General features: G+C 37.1%; 2 protein-coding genes across 3 annotated transcripts; one reads left to right on the top strand and one right to left on the bottom strand.

The window, feature by feature from the left end:
* Positions 1-612: 612 nt before the first annotated feature.
* LOC133848610 (uncharacterized) lies at positions 613-4627 on the bottom strand. 2 transcript variants are annotated; one of them, XM_062284245.1, is made up of 3 exons: positions 4369-4627; positions 4033-4299; positions 613-2002 (listed from the first exon to the last, which is right to left on the bottom strand). In XM_062284245.1, the coding sequence occupies exons 1-3, from the start codon at positions 4518-4520 to the stop codon at positions 796-798; spliced, it is 1626 nt and encodes a 541-aa protein (XP_062140229.1). In that variant the 5' UTR covers positions 4521-4627; the 3' UTR covers positions 613-795. The 2 variants fall into 2 exon arrangements, with proteins under 2 accessions (XP_062140229.1, XP_062140230.1); XM_062284246.1 differs by having other exon boundaries at positions 4362-4531.
* A 7822-nt stretch (positions 4628-12449) lies between these two features.
* LOC133849096 (farnesol dehydrogenase) lies at positions 12450-15307 on the top strand. The gene is made up of 3 exons (XM_062284971.1): positions 12450-13155; positions 14056-14196; positions 15234-15307. The coding sequence occupies exons 1-3, from the start codon at positions 12508-12510 to the stop codon at positions 15273-15275; spliced, it is 831 nt and encodes a 276-aa protein (XP_062140955.1). The 5' UTR covers positions 12450-12507; the 3' UTR covers positions 15276-15307.
* Positions 15308-15584: the final 277 nt, after the last annotated feature.

Below are 15584 nucleotides of genomic sequence, written 5' to 3'. Positions count from 1 at the left end.
ATTCGAATAAATATAAATTTTATATAATATATATATAACAAAATTGAAATTTTATTTTTATTACTTTTCGAGAGCATTGGAATATAGAGAAAAGAAATGCAATCACTTTTTGTAGATTACATTAAAATTGGAATACATTTTTATTGACAACGAAATTATAAATATGAGGAATAGATTAATGTAAAAAATGGAAATTTTATTTTTAGACTTTTAGGGAAAAGAAACGCAATCGCTTTTGGCATTATAATTCCTAGGAGCAGTTAAAACTTAAATAAAATAACAAAAACTAAACAAACGCCTTCAAAACGGAGCTAAGTAAGAATTACAAAATATATAGGAGTGAAGTGTGTTCGATGATTGTTAAAAAAATATAATATAATATAAATATGAATTTTATTTTTAGATAAAGAAACGCAATTGCTTTTGGCATTATAATTCCTAGGAGCTTACAGTTAAAATTTAAATAAATATGCACGAAAATAAAATAATAGAAACGCCTTCAAAACAGAGCTAAGTAAAAATTATAAAAATATATAGGAGTGAAGTGTGTTCGATGATTGTTAAAAAAATATAATATAAATATGAATTTTATTTTTTGATAAAGGGAAAAGAAACGCAATTGCTTTTGGCATTATAATTTTTAGGAGCTTACAGTTAAAATTTAAATAAATATGCACGAAAATAAAATAACAAAAACTAAACGAACGCCTTCAAAACAGAGCTAAGTAAGAATTACAAAATATATAGGAGTGAAGTGTGTTCGATGATTATTAAAATATATATATAAACTGGCGATTAACGCCAAGGTCTCGACTTTGACGAAGTTTTTGAATCGCGCAATTGCTTCAACTGTCTTTCCTCCATTTCATTGCTTCTGGTGCGCTGCACCGAACTGAGAGAAGTGGCTGCTGCTGCTGCTTGATGATGATGATGATGATGCTCGGATCGCTGCACGGTTGTCGCCGTTGTCTCCACTTTGGAGTTGTTGTTATTGTTGGCCATGCGATAGGTGAGTGCACCTCTGTCCGGTTGGAGTTTGCCAGCCTCGACCCAAGGTTTGAGTTTCTCGCGCAACTGTTCGCGTTTCATTTGATATTTGCGAGGCAAGACTTTGGTGTTTTGGATATTCTGTTGCTGTCGCAACTTTTCCAGCTGATCGTCGCGCAGTTGACGTGGCACTGGCTCATCGAGTGGATTGAGAACTTCACGCAATTCACGCACTCGCTGCGCATTCCGATTGCTCCAGATAATTGGCTTGCCACGCGGCTCCGCTAGGGTTGCATGCAGCGTCTCGCTGGATACCGACAGCCAATCAGCTTCCGGTGCACTCGATTGTCGTCGCAACTCTGGCTGCGTCTTCAGACTAACAGCTGCACCTGGAGGCGAAGCATTCAATTGTCTTCGTGGCTGCGCCAAGCGCTCAAGTCGCTCATAGTCGGGCCCTGTGCGATGTTGCTGTTGTTGCTGTTGTTGCTGTTCTTGTTGTGGTTGCTGTGGTTGTTCCTGTTGTGGTTGCTGTCGTCTGCTTGTTTGCGGCAACAGCGTTTGCCATTCGTTTGGATTGGTGTACAGCGGCGCCATGCTCGCCCGCAGCGAGTCCAGCCCCTTGCCCATCGGCACGGGGCGTGGCCTGGAGCGTGACGCATCCATCCATTGCTCCACAGCCTCCGCATTGCGTTCGCGTCGCGTACTTTCGAGCAACTGTTGCTGCTTGTCCTTTGCCTCACGCTCTTCGCGTTGCGCCTTCAGCGCAGCCAACTTGCCGCGTTCCCATTCGTTGTGTCGCTGTTGCTGCTGCGCTTCGCTTGATTGTGAATTTGTCAGAGATGGCGTTGTTTGCTGCACCGAACTCAGATCGGATTTGGCGCGTCGCATTTGCGTCGATTTCGTCACGCACCACTCTTCGAATTGCTGCGTTGCGAGACGCGCTCGCTCCGCGGCTCGTTGATCCTCCTGCTGGGCGGCAAGGCGACGATCCTGCGACTCACGCTGCTGCGCCTCACTTGCAGAGAGAGGAAAAGAGAGAGAGAGAGGAAGAGGGAGAGCATGAAAAAGAGGTAAGAAAAAGAGAGTGGTAGTGAGACAAAGAGAGCGAGAGAGAGAGAGAGAGAGAGAGAGAGATAGAGGGAGATAGAGAGAGAGATTTAAAGAGAGAGAGATTTAGAGAGAGAGAGATTTAGAGAGAGAGAGATTTAGAGAGAGAGAGAGAGATTTTGAGAGAGAGAGTTAGAGAGAGAGAGAGAGTTAGAGAGAGAGAGAGAGAGAGAGATAGAGGGAGATAGAGAGAGAGAGAGTTAGAGAGTTAGAGAGAGAGAGAGAGTTAGAGAGAGAGAGAGAGAGAGAGAGAGAGAGAGAGAGAGAGAGGGATAGAGAATGATAGAGAATGATAAGAGGGATAGAGAATGATAGAGGAAAAGTGAGAGAGCATGCAAAAGGGGTAGAGAATGAAAGAAAAATAGTGAGCGAGACAGAGAATGATAGAGAAAGAGGGAGAGAGAATGATTGAGAAATATTGGGAGAGAATGAAAGAGAGTTAGTGAGAAAACGAGAGAGATAGTAATAGAGAGAGAGAGAGAAAGACAGATAAAGATAATGACGGAGAGAGAAAGTGAGAGAGAATGAAAGAAAAGATGAAGAATGAAGAGGGATAATGAAGGAGAGCTAGTGAATGAGAGAGAGAATGAGTGAGAGAGAGAATGAGTGAGAGAGAGTGAGAGAGAGAGATAGATGGAATGATAGAGTACGAATGGGAGAGAATGAAAGAGAGGCAAATAGAGCTAAACAGAGGTAAAGAGAGGTTAGCAGCAATGAAGGTAGATTGAGTAATTAAATACCTCAATACGATCCTGCGACTCACGCTGAGAGGAAGAGGGAGAACATGAAAAAGTGGTTAAGAGGTAAGAAAGTGAGAGAGAATAAAAGAAATGTAGAGATGTTGGGAAAGAGAGGAGAAAGAGAGCAATAATGAAAACAGGAAGAAACAGAGGAAAGAAAGTTAGAGTTAGAGAGAAAGCGAGTAAGAGAGAGAGAGAGAGATCAAGAAAAACAGAGAAAAAAATTACAGAGAAAGAGTGAGAGAAAATAAAAGAATAGTACATGGAGAGGGAGCATGAGAGAGAATGAATGAGCGGTAGATAGAGAGAGAAAGAATGAGAGAGAATGAAAGAGAGGGAAATGGAGCAAAATAGAGGTAAAGACAGACAGAGAGCTGTAAAAGTAAATTGAGGCAATGAAATACTATATGACTACTAAAAGTGTAAACTGAAAGCAAGCAACAACATTGTTATCCAATGAAATGTTCATAATAAGTTTATATTTATCAGGATACTCGTAACCCATTTCGAATATAAAGCAAAACAGTGCGCAAAAATACTACAAATATATGTATAGCAAAATCTATGTTTGGTATGCTAATATACATATATACCAAAATATACCAGATTTTAAATATGGTATATTTAGATCGTCAGCCAAAGCTAGTTAAACCCCATTATAGGTAGGTTTTCCTCTTACAAAAGTTTTTCTTTGACAACTTTTACAATTTTTTTCTAATGGCATCAATATTTTGAGGAATCTTAGATACTATAGTTATTATTGTATCAATTATGTATATACTTTACGAGGTCGGAGATGCTTCCGTCTGCCTCTTACATACATTTTATGGAGACATAATGTCATAATATCCTTCTACTCTTTTGGGTAGCGGGTAGAATAAGTAAAGTTTATTGTTATAAGTAGCACTATATTTAAATTTGATTTCAAAAATTCTCACACCAATATCTCTTTATGGAATGCAACAGTGTTGTGAAAAAAAAAATGTGAAAGCTCTATATCTTATAGTCACTGAGATATAGCATATCAAACACGCGGACGGACGGGCAGCAGGATAAAGAATTTTGAAGATATATCTCTAATAAGAATAGAAAAGTGTCTCTTACTTGAGTTTGTCATAAACTGGTAAGAATATATTGTATATTTGTATATTTGCTTTAAAACGTCGAAATAAGAACAAATCGTGTGCCTCTGACTTACTTTTTGGCCGCCAGCCAGCAGTGAAAATCGCGTCGCTTTTCGGCAGGCTTTTCCAGCGACACTTTGATGGGATTAACCAGAGTGCTATGCGCAGTGATTTCGTCCGTATGCCAAGACGCTGACTCGTCAGCATTGTGATGTTGCATCGACTCCAGTTGCGGTTGCTGTTGGGTCTCGTTGCGTTCCCGCTGGGCTTCGATTATCTCGCTTGGCTCTGCATCCACAGCATAAGGATGAAAGCGTTGTCGATGATCAAAGCGTCCATCACTGCAAACAAAAAAAAAAGGGAAAAAATGATTGAAGTTGACTGGCACTCGACTGACACATACCCTGTACCTTGTGTCGGCGTCGGCATCCAACGGCTGAGATGGCACACAATTGATGCACAGATTCTGGCAGGTGGCAACTGTTCGTTTGCCCGGCTCAGGGGAGAGCATAACGCGCATTATTTCGTTGCCATGCTGATCGTTGCGTGCCACAAAAGCCATCACAAACACACACTCCTCAATCAGTCAATCACCGAACTTGTTTTCGTACTTTTAGCTTTTATTTTAAATTTCTTATTGTTCTAGTTGCTCGGCGTCTGAGACAATACTGAATTGATTGGGGAGCAAACAAATCAAGGATTACTACGATGATTTCGTATAGAAAAACAAACTCAACGCGAAAGCGACATTAAAATGTGTTAACTTAATTTAAGTCAAGTTTAATATGAGTATATAATATAGTGAGGAGGAAATAACAAAACATAAAAAAAAAATGAATTAAATACATTTTTCCTCAAAATGTATTAAATTTTGCTTTTCAAACTTCTTTTTTATTCTTTGCTTCAATATTCAATTGTTTAAGTATACATAAATACAACTGCATATAAGTATATTTATAATATAAGTGCTCTTTATTTTATATTTTCCAACTCATTTATCGCTTGGGTAATCAAGAAATGAATTCTATTACATAAAATAAGATAAATTTAAAAATAAATAAATAACAGTGGTTTTTAAAGATACAAACGGTTTTTAAATATATATTATAAATAAAAATATGTAAAAATATAATTTTTATCAAAACTGAGGTATAAAAAGATTATTAGAAATTAGACAAAAAATATTAAACGCCCTTAAAACAAATTAATAACAAATAGTGAATTAGTTTATAGTTCCGAATAATCTATTCTCATCAATTTTTTCATTCTAAATATTTGGAGTATAAGAATGCAACTTGCGGTGTTTGATGGCACTTTAAAGATGCTTTCCGCTTGCCACTTTGCTGCTGATAAACCTCATAAGCAGTTTAGCATTTAATGCACTTACTATGCAAGTGCGACCTGCATTGCACTTGCACTTGCAGCACACGAAACACGACAGCAAGAGCAAAAGCAACAACATCAACAAGAGCAACAACAAAAGTTGCCTCAACTAAGTATTTTATATGCAACCCCATTGGCAAGTTGTGGCATCACTTAAGACAAAAAAGCTGAACGAAGCAGACAACGAACTACAAATGCTCTATGAATAATAATATATATATTGAATTTACTTTTACAATTTACTTTTCACGTCATATTTATAAGTTATTTTAAATTTGAAATTTAATAAGAAAATTTGTGCTTTTGGGTTTTCTTAACATTCTATACTCACAATTTGGTTTATAATATTCTGGTTGAAAACCGAGAGCTCTTATGTATATCATAGATAACAAAATATACCAAAAATACTAAAATATACTGTGGCTTCAACGACAATCTTTTATTGCATTTGTATGCTTCAGGCTTTACTTTATGCGAGAAACAAAAAACTATAGCAAATTAATACCAAAAACACTAAAATATACTAAAGGCTACATTGTCATACTATAATACAATAATGAACAAAATATAGCAAATTAATATAACAAACATACTAAAGTATACTACATCGTCAAAATATATATTGGACTTGGATGCTTCAGATCTTACTTTATACCAGAGAGAACTAAATATAGCATATTAATATACCAAAAATTCTAAAATATACCAAAAAGCATAAACGACATATAGTATTTTGCATTTCTATGCTTCAGATTTTACTATTTTACCATATTAAAAAGTATTTTAGCAGATTAATACGAGTATACTATAAATACTAAAATATACCAAAGGCTACATTGTCATACTATAATACAATAATGAACAAAATATAGCAGATTAAAATACCAAACATACTAAAATATACTACATCGTCATACTATATTGGACTTGGATGCTTCAGATCTTAATTTATACCAGAGAGAACTAAATATAGCACATGAATATACTAAAAATACTAAAACATACCAAATCGCATCATCGACATATAGTATTTTGCATTTCTATGCTTCAGATTTTACTTTACCATATTAAATAGTACTTTAGCAGATTAATACGAGTATACTATAAATACTGAAATATACTAAAGGCTACATTGTCATACTATAATATAATAATGAAGAAAATATAGCAGATTAAAATACCAAACATACTAAAATATACTACATCGTCATACTATATTGGACTTGGATGCTTCAGATCTTACTTTATACCAGAGAGAACTAAATATAGCACATGAATATACCAAAAATACTAAAACATACCAAAAAGCATCATCGACATATAGTATTTTGCATTTCTATGCTTCAGATTTTACTTTATACCATATGAAACAGCAGATTATCAGATTAATATACCAAAAATACTAAAATATACCGAAGGCTTTGCAGTAATCGTCGTCATCATCATCATGCCCGTTTCGCCTGCGAGGTATGAGGTGTGAATACTCCGCTGTCAACTCATTAAAACATATTTGCCGTAAGTTCTTTTGTGAAATATTTAACAGGCAAGCATTTAGCACGAGACTGAGGCGAGATGGCAATAGTTACACGGCCACCGGACAGTGTCCATGTCTCTCTCTCAGTCTCTCAGTCTCTCACTCTTTCACTCGCTGCTCCAGTTCCCTTGCCCCCCAAACTCTTGACCCAGCTCTGCTTTGTTCAGTTTGTAGCGTTCATATGCCCTGCAGTGTCATTAAAAAAAAAAGAAAAGAAAATGCAACGCCAAAGTCAACGGCAGCTGCTCTCCTCACTCTTCCACTCGTTCTCTCTCTCTCTCTCTCTCTCTCTCCTAGGGGAGCTTCATTCCTGACTCTTGCCAACTTCGTTGTCTTTCTGTGTGTGTGTGTGTGTGTGTGTGTTGTGTCTCGTGTCCCGGTCAGGTACTTAACTTTTAATTATGCCGCCCGACTGAGCGACAAACCAGTTGACCAGCCGGACAGGTGTCACGATTAAATCGAGCGCGCCACATGCCACATGCCGCATGCCACACTGCAACACTGCCACATGCGGCATGCCACCACCCACTCAACTGGCCACATGCTGCGGCGCACATCTGTCCGCTGTAATTATGCAATAATAAAGCCAGTCCAAAGATTCCTCTTTCCCTCTTCTCGTTGGCAAATAACATTGCATACTTTTGTGCGTTTTCAATTCCACTTTCTCTCTGCGCTCAGCTCAGCTTGCTTCTCTAATTTGTCGCAGCAACATTCAACCGCCAAAAGTTCACAAAAAAATGCACATCTCAATTTTTGCAGCTCAACTAATTTGTGCTCCGACTGCATAAACGATCAACGCGGTTGTTCTCAATTGCGAAAATGCCAAAAAATTGTAAATGAAGCATTGGAAAATAACGAATTAATTTCGGTTCAAAACTACACAAAAATACCAAATAAAATCCACTAAGATAAGATCAAAACATTGCGGTATTATTTTTAAAATATAGCAAATTAATATACCTAAAATACTAAAATATTTATATACTATTCATTATTTTTCAAATATACCACCTTAAAATACCAAAAAAATACTAAAATATACCGATTATATCGATATAGCATTACGTTCTAAATTTACCAAGAAGAACAAAATATATCTGATTAATATACCACAAGCTATGTCGATATACTGAAATATTCTAAATATATACCAAATAAAATCCACTAAGATAAGATCAAAACATTGCGGTATTATTTTTAAAATATAGCAAATTAATATACCTAAAATACTAAAATATCTATATACTATTCATTATTTTTCAAATATACCAACTTAAAATACCAAAAAAATACTAAAATATACCGATTATATCGATATACCATTGCATTCTAAATCTACCAAGGAGAACAAAATATATCAGATTAATATACCAAAAGCTATGTCGATATACAAAAACATTCCAAATATACCATATAATAATATAGAATATAAAATATATCACGTTGTCAACCAAAGCAACTAAAACTAACATTTTTTGACTTGAATGCAAAGCAAATCACTTCACATTTAATATACTGCCTCAAAAGTGAAAACTGTCGATATACTATAATAATCAAAATATACCATAGAGTATAAAATATACCAGATTGACAATGAAAACTAATAAATCTGAAACTTTTTTTTTTTAATATGAAGCAAAGCAGTTCAAATGTAATATACTACATGAAATTTGAAAACTGTTGAAAATAATTACATTTTGTTGTTCTATTAATAAACTAAAAATAATAATTTCATTGGAAATTCTTGAAAGTAAAGTAAAATAGTATTTTTAAAATGTTTAAAATACATTTTTTGACTTGAATGATAACACTTTAAATAATAAGGCAATAAAAATGAAACCTGTTCAAAATAATGAAAATAAATTATGTAAATAAGCATAATTATAACTAATAACAATAAAAGAAAATAGCATTAAAGGAAAGAAGTATTTTGTTGAGCGTTTTTCAAATCGCCAAAGTTGCCACAAGCTGGAAGATGACAAACTGTAGTTTGCTAACTAACCACGAACACGATGAATATATTATGCTGTATTTGTATATACTGTGCACTGACTATCTAACATATATATAGACAGATAGATAGATAGATAGATAGATAGATGGATAGTAATGTATGTCGTGCATATAGTTAAGCACTTCTTCAAGTCCAGGCCAATTTGTTAGGTTGTTATGCTTGCTCTTCACAGTTCACAGTTTGTTGTTGTTTGTTTACTTGTTATGTTTCTTTTTCTTCGTTGCAGTTGTTGTTGTTGTTGTTGTTGTTGTTATGCATTTTGCATTTTCCGTTCCACTAAAAGTTGCTCATTTCATGCTCAGTTTTGTGCTGTTGTCGCATCCCAAATGATTTTCGTGGAACCCCAAAAACTTGACTGTCATTTGAGCATTGAAGTGCATTTCACTGGAATCGAGGAAGGTGAAGCAAAATGGTCGCGAAGAGGAGCTTGACGTTGAGGTTGAGGTTGAGTTTGAGGTTGCATGGGTTAGATTGCTGAGGGGTTCGAAGAAGAGTGTGCAACTGCGTCGTCGTCCCAACTGTGCATGCGGGGTCTAATGGCATAAATTCCAGCTCTCGAGTTCTCATTCTCATTCACTACTCGTTGTTGTTCTTGTTGTTGTTCTTGTTCCTGTTGTTGTTGTAGTTTTCTTCTTGACTGGTTTTCCCAGCTACTTTTACCAGTTGTAAATAATTTCGAATGCTTCTGCAACATTTTTGTCGACGTCAACTTTCGCTAGCAAATGGCTTTGCCCTTCTCCGTCTCCTTCTCCACCCCAATCCTAGTTTTGCATTTACCTCTTTCATTTGCCACTCACTCGAAAACCCACACAATGCAGCCCTGGACGAGGCCCTGGTCGAGGCCAATGGCCTATGTCAGCCTGCACCTTTCAATTCACTCCACTCTCTCCACTCTCCACTCGATGTCTGTCTCTGCCTAAGTCCTATATGGGTCATGATGTTATTCGGTTTCAAAGTGTTTCTCGATGCGAACACGACACGAATCATCAATAGCGAACATGTCGAGACACGCACAGTTCTGCAACATTGAAAAATTTGCTTCAATTGCGACAGCAGCAGCAACGATATCTCTCAAACTGAACATGTTCAACATGTTCTACTTGTCTTTCCTGGCTTACTAATCAGTTAAAGCAGCGATTCATAGCTGGCCTTAAAGACCATTTGGTTTTGCACTTGAAGATCAAATTACATTTTTATTATTTAACAGCTTTTAATAATTCAAAGTCAGCCCAACTTATTGAGTTTGTTAAAGATTAAAGTTAAAGATCATAGTTCAGAATATCTCCTATGGAGTTTGTACTCGTAATTAATATTAAAGCTCAGCAAATAAATAGCTTAAAAATAAATTGCTTTCCTATAAGGATTTATCACAAATTGACATATTTCTCTAAAGTCAAAATCATTTGTAAGAAGAATTCTCTGATGAACTGTTCTCTAAATTTCTATCTAGAACTTTTAAGGTTGCAATTTTAAAGACAGCGAATTTTCTCTTTATAAAAAAACATTTGCAGTATTTCTAAAAAGGAATACAAAACTAAAAAACTGAAAGTGATGTTGCTAAAAAGTAAATTTAATAAGTAAATGTGTTTTTTAAGAGTTTTTTTTTTAATTCGAACTTTATTTGATTTAAAAAGATTAGATGTAATTAAAATGAACACTAACACTTCGACTTGATTTGAAATTGAGTTGTTCTGATTGTCTAAGGAATTCCATCGAATTAGATTATATTTTTACCCAAAAGACTCAATTGAAGCAACCACAAAAAAGTGGAGCTTAAAAAGCCAACCAGCAACTGTTTGGCAGTCAATAAGGCAGCCGAGATGCTTTATCGACGCCGTTGTCTAGCAGCGAACACACTTCGATGATTATGTTTAAGACCAGCTTAGTCTTAGAGTGCAAGAGGCAATTTGAATGGCTTTTGCCGAATGGTAGTTAATTCCTAAAATACAAATGTCTTCTCTCTCTCTCTCTCTCTCTCTCTCTCTCTCTCTCTCTTCTTGCTCTTCTCTTCCTTCGGTAATCGTAGACAATTGAAGGACATGTGTATGCGGTAATTAAACGAAGTGAGTTGACGGTGTAGAGAGGGGAGAGGGAAAAGGGAAAGCATATGCCGCCACCGCTAAGGATGTATGCCAATTAGGGTCGTCGAACAAGAGGCGATTACCTTAGGAGTTTACCTTTAATGGTGTCAGAGCAACGCTGCCAGCAAATACACTGCGAGAAAAAAAGGCACCTTACATAAAGAAGAACGAAAGTTAGAAAAGGTTTTTAGAACAAAGTTTTATTATTTATTGTACAAACTCATTTGCAGTATTAATATCACAACATTGATTCGAATGTTCAAATTGGTTAATCATTTTTATTTAAAAATTGTGTTTGCAATTTGTTGGTAAACTTAAATTTATTTTAAATATAAAGAAGAAGAGTTATATATATATTTTATGCTCCTTTACTAAAAAAAGAAAAGTGTAATTTCAAATACACTAAAAGAAAAACCCAGTTTATAAAATCAATAAGTAAGAAAGAAAGCTATAGTCGAGTGTGTTCGACAGTGTTCACTTTGAATAAAATCAAAACAGTAATATACTGCAAAAATACTAAAAAAAATATATATAGCAAAGACTATATTTTGTACAATGATACAGAACTACCTTCAAAATATACTATAAACTACAAAATATACCAGATTGTCTAACATGTTTGACTTACAAAAGTAAATAAATATCTTAAATATCTTCTAAAGATTTTAACTGACGGCAACCAAAAACACGGATCTAGCATCTCAATTAAGCTTGCTATTCAATTTTATTCAATTTATGGGGCGCATGGGGGCGTGGCAACAATTTGAGACAACCTTACAGTGATATATCTATCTCTTATAGTCTCTGAGATAAAGGTGTTCATACGGACAGACGGACGGAGAGGCAGACAGACAGACGGACGGACAGACAGACGGACGGACAGACAGACGGGCAGGCAGACAGACGGACGGACGGACAGACAGACGAACAGACAGACGGACAGAGAGGCAGACAGACAGACGGACGGACGGACAGACAGACGAACAGACAGACGGACGGACAGACAGACGGACGGAGAGGCAGACGGACAGACAGACGAACAGACGGACGGAGAGGCAGACGAACAGACAGACAGACGGACAAAGAGGCAGACAGACGGACAGACGGACGAACGGACAGACAGACGGACGGACAGACAGACGAACAGACAGACGGACAGACAGACGAACAGACGGCCGGAGAGGCAGACAGACAGACACACAGACGGACGGACAGATGTACAAGATATCGTTAACTTCATTTACAGAATTTCAACTTTTGCTTGAATCTTCAAATTTGGATATTTTCTTCAAATTAATATTTACCAAAGAGTTTATAGTAGTTGAATTGAGATCGTTTTTCTCGCTGTGTATTGATGTTGCTGAGGCCAAATCGATATGGCTTAGACTCAGCTCAATTCAGTTCAGTTCAGTTCAGCTGAGCATTGCTCTGGCTTCCATCGCAATGGGAGCTGCCAAAGTCGAGCTGGCAACTCGCGCATTCGTTGTTCAGAGTGCAACAGCAACGCAGCAACGCAGCAACACAGCAACACAAAGCAATGGAGCGTTGGCGCAACAAAGTGGCCATCGTGAGCGGCGCCAGCTCAGGGATTGGAGCGGCATGTGCTCGAAGTTTGGTGCTCGCCGGACTCCAGGTGGTGGGCTTGGCTCGCCGCCAGCAGCGAGTGGAGCAGCTGCGCGATGAGCTGCAGACGGCGGAGCAACGTCAGAGATTGCATGCACTGCGATGCGACATCAGGCAGGAGACGGAGGTGGTGGAGGCATTTCGCTGGGCACGAGACCAACTGGGCGGTGTCCATGTGCTGGTGAGCAATGCGGGCGTCATGGCGACAACAGAGTTGAGCGGTGCTGAAAATACGTCGGCGATACGTGAGACCATCGAGACGAACATCATGGGCGGCGTTTATTGCGTACGCGAAGCATTCCAGACCATGAAGCAGCAGCGGGTGGAGGGATTGCCCGAAGGAGAGCAAGGCGAAGGAGTGGGAGCCGCTGGCGAGTTGGGCTGTGGCATGCAGGAGGGTCATGTGATCATCATCAATAGTGTGGCCGGGCAGCAGGTGCCCAATTTGGGGCCTCAGCTGCCGTCGCTCAACATTTATCCAGCGACAAAGTTTGCTCTGCGCGCCATGCAGGAGATCTATCGCCAGGAGTTTCAGCGCCACAAGACGCGTGTTCGTGTCTCGGTAAGCAAGTCACGTCGAAGCTGAAAGAGTGAAAGAGCGATAGAGAGCTGGCTTTGTAATACCCGCTACCCATAGGGTAGAAGGGTATTATAACTTAGTGCCGGCAGGAAATGTATGTAACAGGTAGAAGAAGGCAACTCCAACCCTATAAAGTATATATACTCGTATTCTTGATCAGCGTCAACAGCCGAGACGATCTAGCCATGTCCGTCTGTCCGTCCGTCCGTCTGTCCGTATGAACACCTAGATCTCAGAGACTATAAGAGATAGAGCTATAATTTTTTTTCGACAGTATTTGTTATGTTTGTTAAGTTTGTTTCAAATTTTTGCCACGCCCACTCCCGCCCCCTCAAATCAAAAAAGGGGAATAACAAGCGTAATTTTAAAGCTAGAGTTGCGAATTTTGGTATATACAATAATTATTATAGTAGTTATGATTCCTGAAAATTTGGTTGCGATCATATAAAAATTGTCGCAGTTATTACAGAAATTCAAATACACCATTTGGTATATTTTCAGTATTTTTTTAGTATTTTCGGTATATTTTGATAATAATACCGCAATATTTTGCCTTTATTAAAAATGGGTATATTTTTAGTATTTTTTAGTATTTTCGGTATATTTTGATAATAATACCGCAATATTTTGCCTTTATTAAAAATGGGTATATTTTTAGTATTTTTTTTAGCATTTTCGGTATATTTTGATAATAATACCGCAATAGTTTGCCTTTATTAAAAATGGGTATATTTTTAGTATTTTTTAGTATTTTCGGTATATTTTGATAATAATATCGTAATATTTTGCCTTTATTAAAAATCGGTAGCGTGTATCTCACAGTCGAACACACTCAACTTTCTTACTTGTTTTCTTTCATTCTTGTTTCTTTCTTTTTGGCAGACCATCAGTCCAGGTATTGTTGATACGGACATTTTGCCAGCGCAGTTGCAAGGCGTCATCAAGGAGCACATGCCCATGTTGAGCTCGATGGATGTGGCCGACGCAATGCTGTGGATACTCAGCACGCCGCCGAATGTGCAAGTGAGTGTCCAAAAAGACAGAGAGGCGAATAGCAAAGGGTGAAAGGTGGCGACAAAGTGACAAAAGGGGAACACAGAAAGACTGAACTACGCGCTGTTTAACAAACTGACAGATAGAGAAAGCTGCAAAAAACTAACTGAACGGATGCCTAGAAATATAAACAGAATCAAAATAACGTTATAACGGCATAAATAACACTTTTTATTTTTGTGTTATGTCGAATTTATTAATTTAAATTATTTGTACAGTTTTTAAATATTTGTATCTTATAAGGTAGACTGTCATTATAGCTTTGTGCCCACAGCAAAAGTATGTTAACGGCAGAAGAAGACATCCTTGAACTAAAATATTTATGACTTCTGACACTCGACTGTAGCTTTCTTACATGTTTCATTAATTTATTAAATTAAATAATTTCATTATTATTATTTTCTAACATATATTATTATATAATAATATATTTTTGCCATATTCGATCAAGTCGACAACTATAGCTTTTGACTCGATGATTGTTAAATTCAGTTTATTAAGGGCTTTATAATTCTACTTGGGTTGATCATTGAAACACGGCAAGAAATTTGTATATGGTTTTTATATAAACAGTGAGTTGCAAGCTCAAATGTATTCTGATCTCTTTTTCTTATTTATAAATGTATAGTATATTGCGTGAGTAACTGCAGATGAAGTTGGCATCATAAAACTGAGCTGAAGAAAATGAATCATCAGCAAATCGGACAAAGTTATAGACAACAATCATTAAAAAGGACATTCAATAGAAATTTAAATAGACAGACATATAGGTAGACAGACATACAATACTATAAGGAGACAATCATTTCAAACAAAGAAAGCGAAATTCGTAAATTTCTTGCCGCTGTGGGCAACACTTTATGCTTATCGATAACCTAAAATATCTACTTTTATATCGTCTATATTTATATATTAAAACCATATGCAAAGCTGCATTAAATGCGCCAGCATAGAGATAATATATCGTCATATATTTGTAACTCTCATATGCTTGTCTACTTTCGCAGGTGCAAAACATCACAATCAAGCCGCAGGGTGAAAAGTTCTAACTAGACGCAGCATCGACAACCCTTCGCAAAAACGTAAAAAAAAATAGAAATGAAGAAAAGAACATTCTGAACATTAAACGCATTTGATAAACAACTCGTCTACTTTATATGCCAGACATAATACTGGGGGAAACACGTCTAAGGTTGCACTTTCAGCTATCAGATCTGAGCTGAGCGCTTCACACGCAATTTACTCGTCTCCGTTGCGTATACTTGATGTGCGATTAAAGAGTTAAAGCGTTTTTCATTCACTTCTCTGTTTTTCTTTTTTTTAGCTCAATTAATTCGTGTATAAGCTTTGCCAATTTT

Source organism: Drosophila sulfurigaster, chromosome X (genome assembly GCF_023558435.1).
Source record: "Drosophila sulfurigaster albostrigata strain 15112-1811.04 chromosome X, ASM2355843v2, whole genome shotgun sequence".
In the NCBI taxonomy this organism is placed as follows: Eukaryota; Metazoa; Arthropoda; class Insecta; order Diptera; family Drosophilidae; genus Drosophila; species Drosophila sulfurigaster.
The sequence above is the reverse complement of the archived record's forward strand: the minus strand, read 5'-3'. Positions and strand labels throughout refer to the sequence as shown.